The following is a 25,141-nucleotide window of genomic DNA, read 5'->3' as shown; positions in this document are numbered from 1 at the left end:
CTGTAAATAAAATAAAATAAAATAATAAAGCCAAAAAGTATTCAATTGACATGTTTAAGAATTTATGTGGTCTATGTATCAACACATATATTTTCACATGTGTAAATCAAACGTTTAACCAAATGGTTAAGAAAAACAAACATGTGTAAATCCTATAGGTGAATATACTTTCTTTAGTCATTTGCAAGTATTGTACCAAAAAACACATTTACTATCATTAAATTTTTAAAAAAAGAATATATTCATTACACTCAATGATTTTGTCTTAATATTAGTATTAAATTAAATTAAAAAGCACGTTCAAAAAAAAAAATCCACATTATGTGATGCAAACTAAGGAGCTAACTCTCTTGTCAACCCAAAAACACTAACAAAAACATGTGTTTGACTAAACAACACTCTGTCTCTCTCTTGGTCAATAAACTCCAATCTATATTTCCTAGAATCTTCTTCCCAAAATAAACAAATATAAATTATCTCTTATATTTATTTTTATTTTTCAATTATTACTTCCCTTTTCAAACCACACACTTTTTTTCTTTCCTCTTAATAACTCATTTTCTTAACCACAGTCAACCACCATGAACCTACCGGAATTCCTCTCCGGCGGAACCTCAACGCCGTCTCCAAAGAAAGAGCTCCAAATACAAGGCGCGCGTCCGCCGCCTCTCAGAGTCAGCAAGGAATCTCACACAATCCGTAAACCCCCGCTTCCTCCGGCGGCTCATCACCATCCTCCGGTAGGAGCCTCACAGCACCGACAGCCTCTCATCATCTACTCCGTTTCTCCGAAAGTCCTCCATGTTACTGAAAGTGACTTCATGGACGTTGTCCAGCGTCTCACCGGATCTTCAACAGGCGATGAAGCTAGTCAACAATCCGGAGCTGTTTCACCGGCGGCGAGACTCGCTTCTATCGAAAGAACGAGTCCGACGGAGAGAGAAAGAGTTCAAAACGTTGACGATGACTTGACGTGGTTGTTAGAAGGAGTTGAAATGGGACAGTTCCCTGGGATATTATCGCCGGCACCGGCGACTTTACCGCCGATATCGCAGGGGTTTTTTTCACCTATGAATGAGCCACAAACGACGCCGTTTTGGCATGATATGAGTCCGTTTTGGTATGGAAGTAACTTTGTGGGGAGTCCGTCGGGTTTGCTTTCCGCCGCCGTGGTATCTCCGTTGCCGTCGCCAGATCTGTTTAGTATTTTTGACTAATTTTTAATTTTTTTTAAGAAATGTTTTTTTGACTTTTTATTGATGATTTTGATTATGAAGGTTGAAAATTCAACATTCATTCACTGACTTTTTGTGCCATATCAACCATAAGTTTTGTTTTGGTCTTGTGTATATTGGTGTAATGGGAAATAATATCAAACAAATGTCCAAGCTTTGGTCCACTATTCTGTCTTAGAATTGGTTGGAATTATATTTGTCTCAACCACTTGAGATTCTTGCTACTTGTTTATAAGGATTTGGATTTGTCTTTAGTTTTTTTTTTTTTTTTAATTTAAATGCAGCTTCTTTTTTTTAGGACATCATAGGAAATGTATGTCCAAATCTTGATCATTATGTTTTTATTGTTCTAAAGAATCTGGAAACGGACTCAAAAAGAGTGTAGCATTTTCCTCATCTTCAATCTTCAGCTGAATATTCTCCATATCTTCAGCTGAATATTCTCCATATCATTAATGATTATTTGTTAATCAAAAGCGTTTATATCTAGAGTTTTTGTATCTACAAAAAAACGTATAATTATTTATTAATTATAAACGCTAATATATAAAATCTCATTTGTTGCCTATTGAAAAAATTATAATAACTAAATACTACAAATATATTTATAAATATGATTTTTCTGGTAGTTTAAATTAATATATAATTATATTAATCGATAAGCTTTAAATAAATCTAATATATTTATATAATAATATAAGTAAATTATTTTAGATTGAAATATAATTATTTTAACAATAATGCATATTTTATTAATTTTTTAAATGAAAAATGTCAGCTATAAAATATATATTACTATTTTAATTTGATAAATACTTTGACTTTAAAAGGTGTCATTTTTTATTTAAATTTAATATATAAACATGTATTATCATTGTATTAAAAATTAAAATAATTATATATTAATCGATAGAATATTCACGGCTGACATATATAAATTATTTTTAATTGATTACTATTATTTTCAAAACTAATTAAATATTATATTTCTTAAGTAACAAATAGTAATAAGGTAGATGGTGGTGAATTAAAATATCTAATACTTTTGAAAGTAATAATAATCTGTTAAAGATAATTCATTTCAATCTAAAAAAATTTACTTCTAGTATAAGATAAATATATTAGATTTATTTAAAACATAACGATTAATATAATTATATATTAATTAAAACTACTAATAAAATCATATTAATAAACATATTTATATTTAGTCATTATAATATATAATAGTCAACAAATATTGTTATATATTAACGTTTAGAATTAATATATAATTATATCATTTTTTTGGATCCAGAAACTATAGATATAAATACTTTTGAATAAAATATAATTATATTAATTTTTTTATACAAAAATATTATATGAAATGTCTTAATTTTATTAATTATTTTTATTTATATATATCATATTAATAATTTTGATTACTAGATAATAATTTTAATTTTTGAATATAGCGATAATAAATATTTAATTTTTATTAATTAAATTATAAATACCATATATAAATATTTTTAAATGATTATTATTATTTTTAAAAAGTATCAAATATTTTGTTTCTTAAAATATAATGTGAATTGATTTTGGTGATGATTATTAAAGAGGACTATAGAATGAGATTGCAATCTAATCCATTAATTTTACTGAATCAAAATTTAATGATCAGGATTAATTGTTCTCATTTCTCACCATAACCAAGTGTTCTCACTTGAGTCGCCTCCTTATTAGATAAGCGTATAAAGGTCAAATGTCATGTATTCATAACCTTTTTCAGCTTTTATGGTCCAAAGTGTAGCATAAAGTGATCCCATCAAAAGTTTCTTATTTAGCAGGAAGACCATTTCACAATAGAATAACTACACAAGATAATTTGTTTAGTAGAGGTATTATTGGTCAACGATCTATTCATTATGTCGAAGTGTATGAAAATATAGTCGGTGTCTTATCTATTTTTTTAGTGTTCAGTTTTTTCAAGTATTTGGTATGCTATTTGTCGGTGACTTAAGATCTCTACGGTACTGCACAATGAAAGTTTATTACAACTAAACTAGTTCGAAGGATTGAATGGTGGTGGTAAGGCTTTCTCAAAAAGGGTTGGAGTGAGTAGGTACGCGTGGTGTATTTGGAAAACAAGAAATGAAAAACTATTCCTAAATAAAGGTATGTATTGAAAATTTGATTGATGATGTGAAATGTGTTAAACTTGTTGAAAATTAAATAAAATAGCAAGGATTACAACTTAGCACAATGGTGCTTGAATCCAAGGGCATGTCTTGGTGTCATTGATAAAATTGATAAAATATTGTTATAGTTTCTAGTGTTTAAACAGATGAGTATGCATTACAGTAGAATTTTGGAACTCTTGTCAGGAGTGCCGCTTTAAATTTGCTTTGCTGCTGGTGGAGGTATACTTGAGGATCAAATTGTCAGTTTAGATGGAATCGTTGCATTTTGGTATAGGAATGCTAGAAGATTTGATCTGTGTTTGACAATCGGAGTTCGAACGGAGCAATTTTAGGTAATATTTTGATGTCAATTTGTTTATGCTAGACGTTTTCACGGTACTTATGTGCCATAGAAAGGTGTAATTTGTTTAAATGAACTTTTGTAATATAAATTCTGAATAAAAGTACTGATGTGCCATTGAAAAGTGTAATTTGTTTAAATGAATTGTTGTAATATAAATTCTGAATAAAAGTAAATTAAATGTAAAATAATGCGTCTTATGTGCCATAGAAAAGTGTAATTTGTTTAAATGAATTGATTTTGTAATATAAATTCTAAATAAAAGTAAATTGAAGATAAAATAATGTGTTTGATTGCATTTATGTAAAAATGAATTGAATAATAAATTTCATCGTAAAAATTATGTATTATCTTATGTTCTTGTAAAAACACGTTTGGACTACCTCCTAGAAGCGAATCTGGTGAGGTCACAACTGTAAAGCTTAACTTGAGAAGGTGATTGGATTGATTAAAGGATTCGAGTTGCACGATAGAAGTATTTGTGAGCTCAAGATTAAATATGTCTTTCTTATCCCTTAGGTGAAAGTCCTTATTTATACCTTTGAAACAATGAACTGCAACTTTTATGAAGTGACTCTTAGAGACCCTCATTAATGGGAATTATCGTGACCTCCGCCGCCCTCTTTTAAGGGGCATAACACTCTGTAAGGGTCTCAGCACATAGTCAGCCACCAAGGTGATGACTGGATACTCCCTCCAACTTGAAAAGATGTTCCGAGTAGGGAAGATGCTCCGACCTACTCGATTTTTACTGCAAACCGGTTTCTTTACTAGTGCCACTGCCACTTAGCACAGAGTTCAAGCTCCAACGTTGGCCTAGGTATTTTGGTATGTACACCTTATAGCCTACAAATCTACAGATTTTAGGTTCTAAAATTAATTCTTAAGATTTTTCTTTAAGAAAATGACTAATGATATTTCGAAGGAGTCATATGCAATAAATGAAACACAAAATGCGTCAAAAAAAATAAATAGAAGGACCGGAATTGATTGCTACTGGAGCAAAGTTGAGAAGTAAAAATGTCTATCGGAAAGAAAGAAAAAAACCACATAAGATGGCAATATAAAATTACAACCACATAAGATGGCAATATAAAATTAGGCCAAACCACGTGGATGGCAGATAAAAGTAATATACCTATGTTATATTTACAGATTCTCAGAACAGTGTCCTTAGAGTACATCAAAGCCACCAACTGCAAAATAATGCACCTTGCCTTTTTGGCATCCTGAGCTGGAAGATTGCATCAGAAAACCACGAGAAAGAATCACTTGTAATAATTGGTCTTCAAATGTTATCACGTTCTTGATACGGTAGAATTCCACGTTGCTCCAATCAAAGTTCCAACTCTCTCCCCTCTAATGGCTTTCTCTATGTTACCTGGTTTGTTTAGATTGAAGACAACTACTGTTCCACAAGGCAAGGACAGGGACAATTCATCAGGACAATAGTACCAATCTTCGTTAGTTTCAATAAAGAAAAAATAAAAGCTCATAAAAATGTTTGTCTGCTTGACTTACCAGGAATATTATTTTCCTGACATAACGTTACGGCAGTAAGGTCCATCACCGACAAATCTTTAGTTATTACATCCTGATAGGTTAATGTGTCAAGAAGACGCGCTTGAGGGTTATGTTTTGGGTCATCATCAAATACCCCATCAACATTTGTAGCTTTGAGTACAACCTCTGCATTAACTGAATAGATGATAGAATAAGAGTAAGCAAATAGATGCAAGAATGAAAACAATATTAACCAAGCCATCAACGAAAACAGATAGAATTTCAGCAACAAAACGCTAACTTACTTTCAGCACATCTAAGTGCTGCGGCGGTGTCTGTGGTAAAGAATGGATTTCCAGTGCCAGCAGCAAAAATGACGACCCTTCCTTTTTCCAAATGCCTGACAGCCCTTCTGCGTATGTATGGTTCTGCAACCTCAGACATGCGAAATGCAGTCTGCACCCTAGTTGGAATGCCAATACTCTCCATTGTTGCTTGAAGAAATATAGCATTCATAACAGTAGCCAACATCCTAGAAGATCAATCAAACACAGTCACTAAAAATCAGGGCACTAATTATATGTTAAGTCTTATTATATAGTTTTGGCAACACCGGGTATTTTGATAAGAACTGTGAATAGAGTGCACTAGATAAAATTAAGACAGAATTCTGCATTCATGCTAAAAGTTTTGACAGAAGATCAAAGGTATTCTTTGTTAAGTTATATGAAGGGAATCAATCACCCAATATAATCAGCAGATGAGCGGTCAAGACCACTACTTCCAGCCCATGAAGCACCACGGAAGATGTTACCTCCACCAACTACTAGTGCAACCTGTAACATCGGCCTAATAATTTCAAACCAAGTTCTGATAACCGGTAAAAAAGCTTTGAATGATTTTAAGTCAAATGGTATATAACAAGTTAGGGCAATAAAACTCCCTCAATAGTCAATAATAATGGTGATTACAAAATTAAATGCAGAACCTCCCCTAAAGATTATATTGCAAAAAACACCAACAATAACAATTCCCCAAAACTACAGCAAATCACGCATTCAATTAACCAAGGGATCGCAAACAATTGGAGACCCAGCCAGAAACTACAAAATATAAAACTGAAGGGTGTTAGTAGTGAAAGAATACACTATAGTATAGTCACCTCTATCCCAAGGCGGGTTACAGCTGCCACTTCCCTTGCAATAGCCATAGTTATCTGCATCCAACCCCACAAAAAACGAAGTCTGAGAAACTGAGAACAGCATCATATAGCAAAAAAAAACTGTTTCATGTGTTTATTAGGAACAGATTATTGCCACTTCTATATTTTTTTATCTAAAGGGTATGTTTGGCTTGATGGACTAGAACAAAGTGGAGTGGAATGGAATATGATGGAATGGAGTAGAGTAAAACGGATAAGAGATTACATTCCGTTGTTTGGAAATTTTTTATAATTTGATGGAACGAAACAGAACAAATTAGTTCATTATATTACATACACCTCAAATTGGTGAATGAAAACGGAAGGATTGGATGGAATAAGATGAAATAGATTCCATCATGTTACATTCCGCTCCATCCATTTCTTACAAATCCAAACAATGGAATTGGATTATATACCAGTTCATTCCATTCCATCTAATTCCATCAATCTAAATATACAAGCTATCAACAATTTAAACAAATACTACTATCAAAAATATAAAATTAACTGTCTAGTCATATTTAATTTCGCTTGAGCAGATTCAATACACAACACAAAAGCGTAATATAAATAATGGGTTGCAGACCTTAGGGTCAATATTCTGAGCCTGATCTCCAGCAAGTGCTTCGCCACTAACTTTGAGCAAAACCCTTCGCCACCTGGGCTTGTTAGATTCACCCATTGACAGTTGAAACGGAGACATCGATGGAATTTCAGAGTTCCTAGCAGCAAGCAATAAAAATAACTGATTACAAATATTTTCAACACACCACGTAATTTCATTTTCATACAAACATTTCTACAAACACCTAGTCGTCGTGACCGAAATTCATGGTTACAAATATATTCATACAGAGAAAGGGATTGTATGAGAAACCTGGAATTGAAGGCATCAGGGGAAGAACCGTTTCCGGAATAAGAAGAGCGAATAGCGAGATTGATGTGGGAAGATGGATTAGTGGTGAGTGTTGAAGTGCGAGAAGGGGAGTGAAGCTTTGAAGGGTAAAGAGATGAAGATGAAGATGAAGAAAGGGAAATAGAAGATAAGGAGAAGAGAGGAGTGGAAACTGCCATTATTGTTGGTGCCGCCAAACCCTCTTTCTCTCCACTCTCCGCTTTCAATTCTAGTTGCCGCTAAAGATAATTTGTATTTTCTTGTTTTTTTTTATTCTTTTCCCCATTCGATCTAATTTCCAAATATCTGAAAAACGCACTAAAATGATTTTTTTTTAAATAAAAATGTTTAGGCAAATTTTATTTTGCTGGCTCAACAAAATCAAAGAAAACTTCAATATGGATAGATGGTCTCAAGGGCTCAACAAAATCAAAGAAAACTTCAATATGGATAGATGGTCTCAAGTTAGGATAAAAAGAGAGAGTTGTGATAAGTTAGTTGACAATGAACGTAAAATTTTGTTGAATCTATGATATAGTTCAGCTGCGAAATAATGTGAATGTTAGATTATTGCCCGTAAACAACGCATTGTATGGCTCGAATACAATTTTAAAAGAACAAGGATGTAAACCATCAAATTCACGTTGAGTGACTGAAATGAATGAGGGTTTCAGGGGTTGTATGTGACACAAATATACCGCTTAAACTGAAGAGAAAATTTTCATCGAACTGTGATAAGTCCTATGATGTTGTACGAGGCAGAATATTAGGCGCAGTTAAGAATCAACACTGAAATAAAATTAATGTAGCAGAGATGGGGATGTTGCGTTGAATGTGTAGTAAGACTAAATAGGATAGGATTAGAAATAAAAATATTATAGTGTTGGGGTTTGCCCTATCCTTCATCATAGTGGGTCAATAGTAGCCCGGCTTGAGCAATGTATGAGCAAGTGCTCGCCCTGTCATGACTACCTCATCTTCCTTGGTGGACCTATGTGAGGACCAATGCGGGTTTTTTTTTCTTATACATCTCAACATTGGGGATGCTTTTCTCATCTCATAAAGCTTCTCAAATATTATGGTATACTTTTTGGACGTTTTCATATCGTTTTTGCTTCCATCTCATTTGGTGGGAGTTCGTTTGAAAGAATAACATATTATGGACGTCATCCAACTAGTGGTTCGGGAGACCTCAAGAGTATTGGTTTCCTCCGTCTCAATAGTGGGAGTGAGGAAAGTTTCTTGAATTACAGTTTGGTTATGCCATTCTCTTTTTGTGCTAGGAAGCTTGGAGAAAAGGTCAACCATGTAGTTTTGTTCCATGGGCACACATGTTTTCTTAAAAGCTATAAAATGTTTAGATAATTCACATACCTTTTTCATATATTTGATCAGTTGGGGGCCCTTCATCTAATATTCCCTAACGACTTGATTCACCACCAAAGTTTAAGTCATTTCTGGCTTTAAGGCTTGAAGTTCCCATTTCAAGGGGGAGGACCATGCCATTTCTTGGTTGTTGTTAGCGTTAAACTCAAACTTTAAGGACTGCTCGATTAGGAGGTCATATGATCCCTCCAGTACTATTTCGGTGCCACTTCCATCCATGTTCTAGGCGCCGTCCAAAAATAGGATCCATACATGGGGAGTCTCATTAACTACCAGCAAACTAGACTCTACTATAAATTTGGCTAGCCTTAGTGAATTGATACTCCTTATGGGTATATATTGGAAATTATACTCGGGTAACTCAACTTCCCATGATATTATCCTTCCTATAAGATATGGCTTATTCTGAACTTATCAAATGAGTTTGTTTGTTTTCACCATGACATGATGCCTTTGAAAGTAGGACTAGGCTTGCTCGCAGTTATCACAACCGTCAAGGCGATCCTCTTAATCTTATGTTACATTACCTTCGAGCCCTTGATCACAAAGTATACAGGCTACTCAAATTTGTTTTTCTCTTGGATGAGCACATAGCTCATTGTTTGGCAGTAACAAATAGAGGGGCGCACCTGCCTTTAGACATGTCAGTATGGTTGGCGTCACTAGGAAGGCCTTTTGATTGGAGAACGCCTCCTCACACTTACTTGTCCATTCAAACTTCTCCTTCTTCTTTAAAGTGGAAAGTAAAAGAAATGCCTTGCCACATGTACAAGAAAGAAAGAGGGATAGGGAGACTAAGTACACGGTTAGTTGTTGAACCTCTTAAATACTAAATGGGCTTCTCATGTTGATAAGGTTTGACATTTTTCTGGATTCGCCTCTATCCTTCTCCTAGTTAACATGAAACCTAGGAACTTGATCGACTACATGCCAAAAAAAGATTTTTGGATGGGTTTAAGCGCATGTTATACCTCCTGAATGTTTCCAGGTATGTAGTGTGGTCTCCCCTTTTAACGCCTTCACAATCATATCATTGATGTAGACTTCCGGATTATGCCCTTTTTGTTTTGAGAATACAACATGTGTTATCCTTTGGTAGGTGGCGCCTCCGTTCTTCGGTCCAAAAGGTATGACATTGTAGTTGTAGTAGTAGTAGTTGTTGTTGTTGTCGTGGCTGGATATGAATGTTGTCTTGTGCGCGTCCATATAATCCGTCTTTATCTGATTGTAGCCTGAGTAGGCGTCCATGAAACTTATGGTTTTGTAACCATATGACCCATCAATCATCCCATTAATATTGGGGAGTGAATATGGATCCTTAGAACCGACTGTGTTTAACTCTGTGAATTCGACGCACGTACACCATTTATTTGACGACTTCTAGGCCAGAACCATGTTGGTCAACTAAGATACGTACTTAACCTCATTTATGAAGCCAACACTTCTCGATTTATGAACTTCTTCATTAATGGTCGCTCGCTTCTCCTTTCCCACCTTGCGCTTCCTTTAAGATATTGGTTTCACAATTGAATCATGGCGAGTCGATGGAAGACCACCATAGCATCTATCAATGGTATGTCATCCGACGCCTAGACGAATCAGTCGATGTTCCTCCTTAACTTGGTGACTAATTCCTCCTCCTTAGCTTAAAATATAGAGGTGCATAGCTTATTGACTTTGAAGTCCAATTGCCATCAAGACCTCCTTTAGGTCCTATATGAAGGTGAGCCTTTCATTCTTTGCCTCCAATCTAGGACCTAAATTTGAAGCATCTATTTCCTACGCGCTTGGTTGTGGAATGGCGAATAAGACCATCTTCTCCCTTCTCATTTCTAGATTGTTTTGATAACATTTTTAGGGGATCTCTTGATACCCCTGGACCACCTCGACTCACTTATTGGATAGCGGATACTTCATGGGTAAATGCATGGTGAATAAGACATCCTATAATAGGTTAAGGGCAAGTTGCACCATGATGATCTTGTATGGCGACGAGGCGTCTACTACAATGTATTTGACATTGATAATGTTTGTGCGTGCCTTCAACTTAGACATTGTCTCGAGTGTTATGTTACATTTCACTTGTACCTGCTAGCCTGTGAAACCAACTAAAGAGCCTTGAAATGCTCGAATGTCATATGAATCAAGCCAAAGTATCTCAAAGGTGTTTCATAACAAGACTTCCTCTGACCTTCCGAGGTCAATCAGCACTAGCTTCACGTCCTAATTATCATATTGTACTGTGATGACCATGGCATCTTCGCTGGAGAAGATGATTTTGGACCCTTGATCCTTCTCCGAGCTTGTTTCAAAATTGGCGAGTATAGTGCTCTCTGTCAAGACATGCATGGCATACTTCCGGTGGGAATAGAGGGATTTTCCACCACCTGGAAAACCTTCTACAATAGTGTTGACGACGGTATATGAGCTTTGTTTAGCCATCCTCATGAAGAAGGTGGCAGAAGTGATTAGTAAATGATAATGAGTGTGGCCGAAGTTAGTTTTATCGCTCAGGTGGTAACCTTGTATTTGAAGGATTGTATGTGATGTTTATGATTGTTGATGGTAGTTACAGCTACCTCACATAAAGTGATGAGAAGCTTTGTATCTATAATTTCTAGGTGAATAATCCTCCTTGTTTTCAATCCTATGGTTGAAGTAATTATTGATATCTCTTGGGTATGGGTCTTTGGACCCAGTGAGTGGTTATTGTACTCTTCTCTCAGGAGTGTGTGACGTGGAATATGTCAATGTGTAAGGGCACATCACTCCTCATATTCTAATACACATATATTTGTTGAAGTTTCTAACACACCTCAATCATTTTGATATAGATAACCATCTTTTATTCCCTTTGTGTTTTTACCTTATTATGGTAGTTTAGTATTTTTCATTCTCTTTATGCTACTATGATAAGGTGGTTAAGCTTAGTTAGCCAAAATTTTGCACTTGAAGACTACAAATTAAATTTATTGATTCTATTAGAATGAGCACTGAGGAGACATCATACAATTTTCAAAAAGTCTAAAATAAGTTGAAGACTTCTATGAGATAGGCACCTCTGCCACTATCTCTATCGATATCAAGTCTTTTTTAGTATATTCGAGTAAGCTCCGAAGAGACATTAGAAGATTTTCCAAAGAATCAAAAGTAGGTCAAAAACTTCTTTGTTAATATATTCGAGTAAGCGCCGAAGAGACATTGAGAGATTTTCCAAAGAATCAAAATAGGTCAAAAACTTTTATGAGCTAGGCACCTCCGTTACTACGGCTATCGATATCACCTTTTCTATTTTTAGACGATGTGATTTCTGCTTTAGGTTTTTTTGTTGTATTTTTTTAATGAGCTATATTGTTTTTTTTTATTGTATTTTTCTTTTTAAATTGGAAATGTAAATCCAATTCTAACTTTAAAAAGGGTGTTGAGTTAATAGTGTTATTTGTTATACTTAGTTATAGGTAGTTATTAATTTGTTAATTGTTACAAGTTAGTTAAAAATTATTAATTAGTCATTATCCTTGTATCATGTTTTCATTGATTCAATACGCAATAGTTCAATCATCTCTAGTTTTATTTTTCTCTTTTCTTTGCTTCAAACATGTTTCTAAACTGTTGATGAGTCATTTTCATCTAATTTTACTTTTCATTTAAACTAATGTCTTCTCACATAGCTAAACTGAACAATATAATATTAGGAATTAGAAGTATTAAATAAACTATGATATAATTGGGTTAATAGTCATTTGCCCCCTGCAATAGTAGCGATATTCGGTTTACCCCCTTTTAAAAAAAAAATTGTTTTACCCCCTTATAATATTAAAATTGTAAGTCTTTTGTCCCCTAAGAGGGAAAATTACTCCCCTGTAAAATATATTTTTTTGATTTTACTCCCTGGTTTTTACACGTTTAGGGGTACCAAAATATTACAGGGGTAAAACAAATTTTTTTTTTAAAAGGGGGGTAAACCGAATATCGCTACTATTGCAGAAAAAATTTACTTCCTACCCCTACAATTAGACCTGTACCCCTACATGAAAAAAATTTGGACCGAAATACCCTCTTATAAACAATACATATTTTAAGTTTTTTTTCATTTTTTCAAAAAAAATTTGAAACACCCAAAAATATATAAATCGGAACATTTTTTCAAAGTTTCCAGGTTCAAAAAAATCACACCGGAACACTTAGAAAAAGAGTTCCAGTAAAGGGGTTTAAATATGCACACCAGAACACTTATTAAAACTGTTTCGGAGGTTTAATTTTTTAAAAACATTCTAAACTTTACGCAACGGTTTTAAACCGTTGCCAAAAGGTATTGGCCAACATAATAAAACCGTTGCCTGTGCTGATTGTTGCTTCAAACCACACTTAGGCAACGCTTTTTTAATTTGTCATTCACTTTAGGCAACGCTTTTTTAATTTGTCATTCACTTTAGGCAACGCTTTTTTAATTTGTCATTCACTTTAGGCAACGCTTTAAAACCGTTGCGTTAAGGCTAGAATTTTATAATAAAAAAACCACCGGAACCCTTTAAATAAGTGTTCCGGTATGCAACTTTAAGCAACTGAAAATTACCGGAACTCTTTTTCTAAGTGTTCCGGTGTAGTTTTTTTTAAACCGGAAGACTTTGAAAAAGTGTTCCGATTTATATATTTTTAGGTGTTTCGAAAATTTTTCTGAAATGTGAGGAAAAAATGAATTTTTTTAAAATATATACTATTTATACTCGGGTATTTCAGTCCAATTTTTTTTTATGTAGGGGTATAGGTATAATTGTAGGGGTATAAAGTAAAATTTTCCTATTGCAGGGGGGACAAATGACTATTAACCCTATATAATTTGAAGAATTATATTCATCTCTCTCTTTTCAAAACTGGTTCTATTTATCCCTATACAACAATTTATTTATCTTTATATTTCTCCTCTTAAACTCACTTTTCTTTGTTGGAGAAGTGTCTTATATTCAACTGAGATCTATGTCATAAAAGTAATTTAGCCCATGCTGTAACAAAACATAAATAAAGTGCTCAATTAAGTGATATCATAAACTCCTTACACAAACTAATAGAATCACATATGTAATCAAAACTTCAATAGCACTTTTCATTATGTACCATATTGAATTAATGGCATGCCTAAAGTGTAAATATACAAATCCTAGAACATGTCAAGAACATGACATCCAACATGCATTTCACAATGATTTTACTTGTAAGCAGAGAATACCACATGTTTCAAATCCACCTTCCCAAATTCTAAGCAAACTCTTATACTTAGAATTTATGGCCAAAATCTCTCCTCAAAAATGGAAAAAAATCAACATGGCATTGTCCTAGAGCCTAACAGGCAAACTAAAGTTGTGGAATGTCTTGATAGTTCCATCACTGCCAGCTGCCACTATAGTGAGTCCCCATGTTTCTGATTTATTCTTGCCTTGGCTACTATCTTTTTTATATAACTTCCGATGATCATATCCGTCTTCTGCAAGAGGTAAATCCCATGTTGGAAGTTTCTCCTCGGGCCATGTCATAGAACCTCGGCATGTACCATCTATGAAGAACCAATTACCGAGAGAAAAACGATCTGTATCTCTAACCTCGGAACCAAACTCTTGCTTGCCTTTTGTTTCTGAAATGGGACGCGACATGTTATTTCTGTCTTCTGCTTTCATGCCACACCAAGGTATTGCAACCGTTACACCCTTGAAGGAAAAATATTCACAAGAATGCTGGGATTTCTTTTTTCTTGAAGAAGCATTTTCAAAGTCATTGAAGTTCCAAATATAAACACGCGAGTCTTCTCCAACCGAAATTATATGTTTCCCACTTGATGTAAATGAACCAGACATCTGACTTCCCGACCACGGAAGGCCTGATGGAAGTAGTAAGATTAACAGACTTAAGAGTTTTTCATGCAAACCAGACATATTAAGCATATGCATAATGGAAAGAGATACTATTTAAAATTTACCGATGTGTCAGTGCATATTACACATTCTGTCAAAGATCAGATGTTGTGTCATACAATGCACGTAAAATGCTTAAACACAATTCTTAACAAGGTTTTAATTTGTGGTCCATGATTGTTCCCGCAACATTAAGGTTTTTGATCAGGACTGTAGTGACCGTTAAGTGCTGTGATACCTTTGTATTTCTGAACAATCTCAGTTCTATCAAATATGCGAATTTTGGAATCTTCTGACGTGATCATAATTCTCTGACAGTTGCTTTGGAAGAACTGCAAACAAGCATTGGTGTGAACAACAATACATGAAGTACAAAGTAAACTAAAGTGTTTTAGTAGTAAAGAATTTCTAGATTCTAACCTGAATGACAATGAATGAAGTACACAAGGTAAGTGTTTTAATAGTAAGGAATTTCTAGATTCTAACCTGAATGCCGGTAATCCTGTTGCCTGATGCTTTCTTCTTTCCACAGATATCTATCTGAGCCTCAAGCTTGAAATATTTTCCTAAATCATTAGAAATCTGATTAAGGAATTATTTTATCTTCCCTTAAGAGTGCTCAAATGCTCATGAATGTAACAATCGGTGATCCATATGCATATACCTGAAGCAGCATAAAATCGGCAAGTACCTGTGACAGAACCAACTACAAATCCCTACACATATAAAACGTATTCATCAATCTCATGGCCACAAGTTTCCTTTGCAGAAATAAAATAGGCATTAAGACGCCGAAAATTGTGAAAATAATCAAGTTTGCATAGCATACTTTCCCGTCTTGTTGGTAACTTATAGCACTTATGACATCTCTTATATCTGCCCAGTCAATAACTCGCTCTTCGCATATCCCCCATATTCGAACTTTACCATCTATTGATCCACTGATGAAGTAATTTTCATCAACAGGGTTGAATTGAATGCATGTCACTGTATCCAATTAAAGAAAAGACACAATTACAATCATGTTCAAGGTCTGCTGAGCCCATCGTAATGTTTCAAAATTCTAAATATGAACAAGTGCATTTCGTCTAAAGTTTATAGCTAATAACTAAACATGGTTGTTGAAAATACAGATCAAAGTGTGTGATTCTATGATGCTTACCGAAGTCTTTGTGGGCGAAAACATGTAGACATTGATCACAACCAATTTTCCAAGCACGGACAGTTTTATCCATAGAAGACGAGAGAAGAATCTGCAACATGTAATTTTTATTAGATTTGCAAGCATAACGAACATAACACATTGCAACTTTGGTTCTGCAAGTTAAACTCACATCAGAATTAGACCAAGCCAAATCCAAGATATCACTGGAATGACCAAACAATTCGTGCAGTGGTGATTCCTCAATTTGAAAAATATCATTTGGAAGTAAAATAAAGGGCCGGCTTTTGTCACGAGACATAACGCGCCATATGCGTACGACACCATCTTCACCCCCACTAGCTAAATACTCACCATTAGGACTGAATTTCATAGTCCATACCAATCCTTTGTGAGCTTTAATCTCTTGTCCAATGTATACCTCACTGAACTCAAGCCACCTCTTTTTATTCCGTCTTACCTTTATCCTACTTGTTTTATTCATTCCTCTACTAAATTTTGATCTAACTTTTCCTTCGTCGCCTTTTCCGACATTTACAAAACGCTTCCACCAGTTATTCCTACTAGTTTTACTCTTATCAAAATCCCGAAACTCTTGTGCTTCATCTTCTCTTTCTCTGTGCTCAGGAGCTGTAGAAGTTGCATCCACCGTCTCATTCATTTCCCATTGAGAACTTGCATCCACCTCATCCTCGCGACACACTTTAAGTCCTTCCAACAAGACTTCTGCCTCAGAAGTTGCATTCCATCCCGAGAAAACCGTCTTCTCAGATACTTTATCAGAAGGGAAAACACATGCATTTGAGACCGCTCCACTGCACCTCATGATCCTCTCATTAAACCTCATAATTTTTTCTTGAGACAAAATCTTGGAAGAACTATAAGCTAAATCCATACCCTGCAAAAAAAGTTCCCTTCTTTCTTTCACACTAACAGGCTCATTCACCCAAATTTCATCGTAACGCCTTTCGAAACCAAACTCTTCTTCGGCTAAAACAGAATCTTGACCTGACAAACTATCCAATGAGTCATAGAATACATCAATATCTCCATCATCATCATCAGAGCTCAGCATATCTTACACTTAGAGTAGAGACAAACCTTCCACACGAAAACCCCACTTTCTAACTTTTAACCAATCCTCAATTCAACACCTTGAAAATGTGAATTCCATATCAAAAAGCCGAATATCCCTCTCACCAATTATGCAAAATCTAGTATAATATTAAAAGCTACAAGTTAAAACCATGGACTTAGCATGAAAAAGGAGTCAACTAACAACCAATACAATAGTTTATTTGCATGTTCAAACCTCACAACACTGAAAGAATACTAATTAACTCCACCAACCCCAATACATTATCCACTATTATTATAGAATAATCATAAAAATCAAAATCAAAAGCAAATACAAACAATAAACTAATACCAGGCTTTTCAACTCAAAATTGGAGACTATATAAGTCACAGTCAAGTCAAACAAAGCCAAAATTCAAAGCAAAGCTCTTGAACAAGTGTTAGAGAAACCAAACCAGCTTGAACTTTGAAAAGCTTGTGAAGGCTCAAGATCTGGATTTTGAGATTGAACAAGGTTAAGGCTTTTGATTGCAAAGCTCAACCGTTTCCTTTTCTAGAGAGAAACTTTCACAATTCTGAATCAAGAGAAAAAAAAGTTGAATCATTAGAAAGTAATGATAATATAAATAAGATAGTACTAGACACTAGTATAGTACTAGTATCAATTAATTAATTACTAAATACTAGTAATAACAATGTCAATCATGATTAGTAGAAAAAACTCTAAATTTGAAGCTAGCTAGTGCTGTTTTGTAGGAATAAAAAGGGCAAGAAATAAAAGCAGCATTAATTGATAATTTACCAGTTACTCACTCTACTACTTCTACTACTACTACTAGTTAGGAAGAAGTAATGTTGTTTTGATGAGAAGCATTGATTACTAATGCAACAGTATAGTAGACACAACATAACTAGAGCTAAAGTTGAGATATGAATGTATGTATATTCAATAGGTTAAGGTAAATGAAAGTGATAAGTCTTTACTCTATGGTCTGTTAGGTGGTCATAGGTGCCCACCTTGGACCCTCTTAGCCCTTCCCTTATTACACCTAACCTACATTCCATTACTTCTTACTACTCTCTCCAATCCATTTTTCATTTTTTCAAATTCAAATTCCGACCATTTAAAGTCAGAGTAAAACTCTATATGAACTGATCCAACAAAGACTCGAGATCTTGAGAAAAACATACTCGCAGGTACTAAGACTAATTCCTGAGGTTAATGAATCACGATTATTGATTTAAGATCGGACGGTTGATCGATATAAGTGATTTCTTGGGATTTGTGATAGTCATTTTTTGTAGTTAAGTTTTCATTGCTCTAGCATTGCCTTTAGACTAGCATCTACCTTAATAAATAAATAAAATTTCATATATGGCTAAAGTGATGGTTAATGTAATGTGCATAAAGTAATGAATGAATAAATAAATAAAACATTATGGTTATGATATAGGGTTATAGCATGCATACCTTGAGAAGGAAAGGTTGCTATATTGAATCAGAAGGAGCTATCAAAGGAAGGAAAGTCAATACCCAATTTCACTCAGAGTATTTATATTTTTTACACAAAGATGAAAATAAAAAGGAAAGTCTATTTGTTCTTTATTTGGGGTTTGAAAAATAAAAAAGAGGGTGTAGTTTGAAATGAGTTATTATAGAGAAACAAGAAACTGAGATGAATTGAAACGACACGGTGCAGTGTGGAGAATGTGGATGGGAGGGGTGTGGCGGGGACCGGTGAAGTGTACGGAAAGAGAAATGGGGGGTGCATGAGCATGACATGTGTTTTGTTTGAAGAGAAAAAAAAAATGGAAATAATGATAAGATAGATCATAGTGTGTAGCTTTATTAAGACTTGTTAATGTCCATCGTATAATCCAAAATTTTCTACTGTTGCGATTTTAATTTGCATCACCTTCGTTTCCAATTTTTTTGTTACGTTTTGTATGTAATTTGGAGATTACATTGGTTATTCTGTTATTATTGCATTAAAAGTGGCATTGTCTCATTGTCTCTTGAGATTCTTAATTTAAATATCCATCTTCAGATCCGTCCCAAACAATTTGGAAATTCTGTTATATTTTAAAATTAAACTTTTAGTAGATGAAAACATAACAAATTAAAAAAATATATCATATTTTCTTTAAATTGTTAATAAATTAAATATATAGAGAAAAAATGATATATAGAAATATTGTGTTCAAATTTAACTTTCGATTAGTTTTTCACATTTCTCTCCTCTTGCGATCATCAAATTTTAGTTTTTTCGCATTTCTCTATATAATAAATTAATTATATATAGAAAAAATAACCACATACTATTATATAATATTTCATCATAAAAATATTAATAATAAATTAATTAATCATACAATAAATTTTTAGTTATTTAATTGCAATATTTATTAAAGTGTCATTATTTAAAACAAAATTAGAAGAAATTGAAAGAAAATAAAATTTAAAAGAAAATAAGATTTAAAAGATCTTATAGACTGGACAGGATTAAAAAAAAAATCAGGGTACTTGAGTGTTTGAGTAGATCAAAGCGAGATCCTGACCATTGGTGGCAAAGTTGTTCCTTTTGGTGTTATCCAATGTCGATTGTGCGACAGCTGTGTAAGGGGTTGAAGGGTAACTTTCCCCTTTTTTGCCACTCTTGAGGTTTGTGGATTCTTTCTTTGCTTTTATTCAATTGTTTCTAGTCTCTACAAACACTTTTTGTTGATCGTCGTTTTAATGTCTTTGTGGCGTCTTTCTAGTGGCTTTATTCACATAATATATAAAAATCACTTCTTTCGAGGTAACAACTAAAGTCCTTTTTCTCTTATGTATTTGTGCATCCTCTTGATAGGGTTCCTCAGGAAGATGGTGCTGAACATGTGACTCTATACACACGAGGGGGAGTGAATTGTGGAGTTTTAAAAAACTTTGGTTGAAGACAAAATCGTTTAGAAAATTAGAGTTAAAAAACATTTTAAAGCAAACGAGTGATTAAGAATAGGATATCTATAAGACCTATTCTGAGTAAGACTCCTTATGAAATATGGAAGAATAGAAAACCCAACATTTCAAATTTTCATCCTTTAGAATGTGATTGTTTTATTCTGAACACTAAAGACAATATGAACAAGTTTGATTCTAAGGCACAAAAATATTTAACGTTGGGATACTTTGAATGCTCAAAAAGCAATATAGTATATAACACTGAAGAGCGAATTGTTGAGGAGTTAATTCATGTTGGATTTGATGACAAACTTGACCCTGAAAAGTCAAAGCTAGTTGAAAAGTTTGCATATTTGGAGATTACCTATTCAGGTTCTGAAGGTAAAGAAGTTGTTGCTAAAGAATCTGAGACTAAAGCCTTTGAAGTTGTTCAACCATAAGTTGTTAGAGCTCGAACTCCTTTGAGAAAGCACACAAACAAAGATCTTCACATTCTGAAGAATTGATTATGGGTGACAATATTGAACTAGTCAGAACTAGATCCTCATTCAAACCTTCTAAAAAGACGGTTTTAGGTTTAATGCCCCTCATAGAACCTACATCTGTTGATGAAGCACTTCTGGACACTTAATGGATTTTGGAGATGCAAGAAGAACTAAATCAATTCTCTAGATATAATGTTTGGGATCTTGTGCCTAGACCCAAAGGAACTTATGTCATAGGGAACAAATGGGTCTTTAGAAACAAATTGAGTGAGAAATGAGAAGTGGCAAGAAACAAGGTCAGACCACTGGCAAGTTAGAGTCTATTAGTCTCTTAATTTTTGTTGATGTTAATTATGACATCATCTTATATCATATGGAAGTTAATAATGCATTTGTGAATGGTTATATAACTAAAGAAGTATGTACATCAACCTTTTGGTTTTAAAAATTACAAAAATCCATATTTCGTTTTTCAAACTAAAGAAATTTTTTTATGGTCTGAAACAAGCTCATAGGGCATTGTATGAAAGACTAAGCAATTTTCTTTTAGAAAATATTTTTACTAGAGGAAACGTTGACACTACTTTGTTCTATAAAACATTCAAAAATGACATTTTAGTGGTTCAAATATATGTAGATGATATTATATTTGGTTTTGCTAATACTACCTTGTGCAAGGAGTTTGCTAAGTCTATGCAGGTTGAGTTTGAGATGAGTCTAATGGGTTTGAGATGATTTTGAGATAAGTCAACTTTCAACCGTTCGACTTGCCTAACCCTATCTACTAACAATATAACAAATAACGCTTTTCATGATGAAGCTTTCACGTCATCTAGAAAAAATCGAGGTTTTATTCCTAGGCGCGACATATATATATAACACAACTTATTGCCTCGGTTATTTTAAAACCGAGTTGATATACCATTGATAACACGAGGGATAAAAATAATCAAATTTTACTATAAAACTCTCGGTGAACATATTTCACCATAATGCTATCTTATTTGTAGCCGCCCTACCGTCGAATGCATCATTTTTTTAGGATGGATTGCAAAACTGAAGAAAAAAAGTTCTTCTACCTTGTAGAAAATATTTTTTTTAGCTTTTGCAATCCATATCAAACAATGGTGTTGATGTTGTTGTTGTTGTTGTTGAAGGTTTTGAAAAACTATGATTTATTCCTAAAAGTCTTTACTGATGGATTGCAAGCGCTGAAAAAAAACATTTTCCAATTTTCGGAACAAACACCCGATTAGAATTGGATGCATTCAAAGCATGGAAATTGTATATGCTAGTGAAAGCAGTGATAATGATAGCATCAACAATCAATCTTGGTGAATGCAGGTCTGACATTCAAGTTCAGATCTCTAACATCTTGTATGGGACCTGGATATGTTGTATTTTTAATATTCTGGATAAACAATCTTGATATTCTGTGAAGCTTTGTTGCATACAATGTATTTTTGATATTTTGGATAAACAATGTAATCATTAAAAAAAATACCCTAACCCCTATTTTTTTAAACTGAGGGGTTACAGTAAAATTATTATTTTTTACAAAAATGGTTACATTGTTTACCCAGAATAATAAAAATGTATCGTATGCAACAACTATGGAATGAGACTTGTTCATGTGGTAGTTTTAATATCATGGTAAACAATCTTGATATTCTGCGAAGATTTGTTGCATACAATGTATTTTTAATATTCTGGATAAAAATGTAACCATTTTTGTAAAAAAAAAAAACTTTTTTTTACTCTAACCCTTCGGTGATTTTAAAAATCAAGATGATAGTTAAGTGTTTTTTTTCACTATTTTCAATCAACGACCTTATCAATATCAAGTGCCTCTGATTAATATCGAGTGAGATGCTCGACAATGGATTCATCAGTATCGCCTGCAAACTTTATGAACTTAGGAATCTTCCAACTTTGAGGAGTTCATTTTGCAAAATGTACTCAAACAAGGCAAAAACAAAATTAGGCCCATGAAGCCCAACATTAAGACCATTTTGGGCTAAGATTTTTTCAACCACATTAGCTATGTTATTTTGCCTCCATAATTATTTTGTTGGGCTCTCTTAACCACTTGGTATGCATCATGGTTCCTATTGACCAATACTACTTCCAGGCCATTTCAACCTAAAGAAAATTATACCTCATACCCCTACCATTATCCCTCTACCTTTACATTTTTTTAAAATATTCCGATTCTATCCTTTTAATTTATAAAATAATTTTATTATTTAATATTTACCATTTCACACCCCTACCAAAGTGTATCGGATAACTTGCAGTCAAGTTATCCGGTTTGTAATTTCTCTTTACCGGATAACTTGCAGTCAAGTTATCCGGTTTGTAATTTTTCTTCACTGGATAACTTGCAGTCAAGTTATCCGGTTTGTAATTTTTCTTCACCGGATAACTTGCAGTCAAGTTATCCGGTTTGTAATTTCTCTTCACTAGATAACTTGCAGTCAAGTTATCTGGTTTGTAATTTTTCTTCACCGGATAACTTGCAGTCAAGTTATCCGGTTTGTAATATTGTAGATAACGATTTTATTTACTTCTGGCCACGGTTTTTCCTTGTTGTCTAAACTTTTTATTTTTTTATTTTATTTACTTTTGGCCACGGTCACGGTTGTTCCTTTTTGCCTAAACTTTTTATTTATTTTTTAATTTTTGGGTTAGTTAAAAACTATGCACCATCATCATTTTTAAATCATTTTAGATTTTTTCCTAGCAACCCTTTCATGTTTCCATCATATTTTGACTTCATCAAGATTAAATATAGTGTCTGCAACGTCCCAAACTACTATCAGGATTACCGACTAACCCAACAAACCAACACAAGTCTTTTCATCATACGTTTTCCTCACTCACAAGTTGTGAGGTCAGTCACTAATCTTGAAAGTAGTTTGGGGCGCTACAGACAATAAATTTAATCTTGATGAAGTCAAAATATGATGGAAACATGAAAAGGATTGTTAGGAAAAAGATCTAAAACCATTTAGAAATGATGATGGTGTATAATTTTTAACTAACCCAAAAATTACAAAAAAAAAGTTTTGGCAACAAGGAAAACCGTGGCCAAAAGTAAATAAAATAGTTATCTGCAATATTAGGCAACGGTTCTCAAGCGTGGGATATACATTTTTTCATAAATTGCGAAAACCATGTCTATTTGAATAGGCCACGGTTTTATTTACTTTAGGACATGGTTTTTCATTGTTGCATAAGTTATTTGAGAAAAATTACATATCGGAAAACTTGATTGCAAGTTATTTGGTGAATAAAAATTATATACCGAAAAACTTGATTGCAAGTTATCCGGTGAAGAAAGATTACAAACCAGAAAACTTAATTGCAAGATATCCGGTGAAGAAAAATTACAAACCGGATAACTTTACTGTAAGTTATCCGGTGAAGAAAAATTACAAACCGAAAAACTTGACTGCAAGTTATCCGGTGAAGAAAAATTACAAACCGAAAAACTTGATTGCAAGTTATCCGAGGCACTTTGGTAGGGGTGTGAAATGGTAAATATTAAATAATAAAATTATTTTATAAATTAAAAGGATAAAATTGAAATATTTTAAAAAATGTAGGGGTAGAGGGATAATGATAGGGGTACGAGGTATAATTTTCCAACTTAAGTCATCTTGACTACCCTAGGTATAAGCTTATCGATATGTTGAGGCATAACATGTTGGTGAATGTGATCATTAGAAAAAACTTCATTATTTGCAATTTTTGAATTTTGAATTGCCCTCATTATTTGGACTTAAGGGACTGGTTAAATATGCGTTTAAGGAGCACCAAAGAAATCAATAATTCGACCCATTTGATTCGTCAATTCTTGGTAAGTATGGGTTATGTTTTGGATTGGAGGATTAAACACAATGTTGATTTGTTGTGTAAGCATATTCACCATATCATGGTTACTTTCATCCATTTGTTGTCTCACAGGCAAGAGGGAACTAGTAGCTAAGGGTGACATAACTTTAAGGATATATCATAACCGTCATTGATTGAGGTTGTGCCATTCAATTGAGATTGCTTATAGCAGATTTTGATGCTAAATATTGATTAAGAGGAGAGACAATAGTTATTATCTGCATATGTAGATGCATTAGTTTGTAGGCCTTCCATCATTGTAGTTGACATGTCATATGGATATTCTCTACTACCAGTGGATAGTGTGAAACTTGAGAGGAAAGAAGGCATAAATTCACCTATAGTAGGTTGTGTAACCCTGGGAGTAGTTGGAAAACTGGTTGGTTATGGTGGAGGTACCACCACTTCTGGTATTGTCGTCGAAACAAACATTTGACTTATCACAAGAGTAGCTACTCCACCAGACGTTGAAGTTCCTGGACCACTAACAATCAACTCGACTGATTATTCTTCTACATTTGGAGTATCGTTATGGGGAAGCGAATGATTTTTCAACATTGGACGAGCCATTTCAACAAGAGTTTTATCACTCCTCATACACATAATTTCTTGAAGATATTTTGTGTATGAAGAACAAAACAAACAATAAAAGCCCAAACACTTTTCTGGAAACATTGAAGTCCTAGAACGCCTGATAGGCGAGCCGAACTCACCACCTCAGTTGAAATAATCAATATGCCGAAACCACACACACACACACACACAGAGAGAGAGACAGACAGAGAGAGAGAGAGAGAGAGAGAGAGAGAGAGAGAGAGAGAGAGAGAGAGAGAGAGAGAGATATATCAAGTGAGAGCATTTTATAATGAGAGATGAGAGGAAGAAATATCAATCATTGGATTCATCAAAAGAGAGAATGTT

General features: G+C 33.9%; 3 protein-coding genes across 9 annotated transcripts; 1 reads left to right on the top strand and 2 right to left on the bottom strand.

Annotated features, from left to right (window-relative positions):
• The first annotated feature begins 401 nt into the window (after window positions 1-401).
• On the top strand, window positions 402-1,631 carry LOC131607606 (protein MKS1-like). The gene has a single exon (XM_058879587.1). It carries the CDS (start codon window positions 582-584, stop codon window positions 1,215-1,217), a length of 636 nt encoding a protein of 211 aa, XP_058735570.1. The 5' UTR covers window positions 402-581; the 3' UTR covers window positions 1,218-1,631.
• A 3,098-nt stretch (window positions 1,632-4,729) lies between these two features.
• Window positions 4,730-7,627, bottom strand: LOC131607605 (uridylate kinase PUMPKIN, chloroplastic-like). 2 transcript variants are annotated; one of them, XM_058879585.1, is made up of 7 exons: window positions 7,346-7,627; window positions 7,055-7,190; window positions 6,427-6,480; window positions 6,009-6,100; window positions 5,570-5,796; window positions 5,283-5,459; window positions 4,730-5,166 (listed from the first exon to the last, which is right to left on the bottom strand). In XM_058879585.1, the coding sequence occupies exons 1-7, from the start codon at window positions 7,540-7,542 to the stop codon at window positions 5,060-5,062; spliced, it is 990 nt and encodes a 329-aa protein (XP_058735568.1). In that variant the 5' UTR covers window positions 7,543-7,627; the 3' UTR covers window positions 4,730-5,059. The 2 variants fall into 2 exon arrangements, with proteins under 2 accessions (XP_058735568.1, XP_058735567.1); XM_058879584.1 differs by having other exon boundaries at window positions 4,730-5,169; window positions 7,346-7,624.
• A 6,194-nt stretch (window positions 7,628-13,821) lies between these two features.
• Window positions 13,822-18,667, bottom strand: LOC131602846 (uncharacterized). Of its 6 annotated transcripts, none has more exons than XM_058875064.1 (10): window positions 18,366-18,667; window positions 17,247-17,469; window positions 16,919-17,031; window positions 15,990-16,833; window positions 15,818-15,908; window positions 15,485-15,642; window positions 15,320-15,371; window positions 15,142-15,221; window positions 14,894-14,987; window positions 13,822-14,621 (listed from the first exon to the last, which is right to left on the bottom strand). In XM_058875064.1, the coding sequence occupies exons 4-10, from the start codon at window positions 16,710-16,712 to the stop codon at window positions 14,083-14,085; spliced, it is 1,737 nt and encodes a 578-aa protein (XP_058731047.1). In that variant the 5' UTR covers window positions 16,713-16,833; window positions 16,919-17,031; window positions 17,247-17,469; window positions 18,366-18,667; the 3' UTR covers window positions 13,822-14,082. The 6 variants fall into 6 exon arrangements, 5 of the variants coding, with proteins under 5 accessions (XP_058731047.1, XP_058731048.1, XP_058731043.1 ...); XM_058875065.1 differs by having other exon boundaries at window positions 17,350-17,469; XM_058875060.1 differs by having other exon boundaries at window positions 13,823-14,621; window positions 15,990-17,031.
• Window positions 18,668-25,141: the final 6,474 nt, after the last annotated feature.

The sequence above is a fragment of the Vicia villosa genome, linkage group LG5 (genome assembly GCF_029867415.1).
Source record: "Vicia villosa cultivar HV-30 ecotype Madison, WI linkage group LG5, Vvil1.0, whole genome shotgun sequence".
Lineage (NCBI taxonomy): Eukaryota > Viridiplantae > Streptophyta > Magnoliopsida > Fabales > Fabaceae > Vicia > Vicia villosa.
The sequence above is the reverse complement of the archived record's forward strand: the minus strand, read 5'-3'. Positions and strand labels throughout refer to the sequence as shown.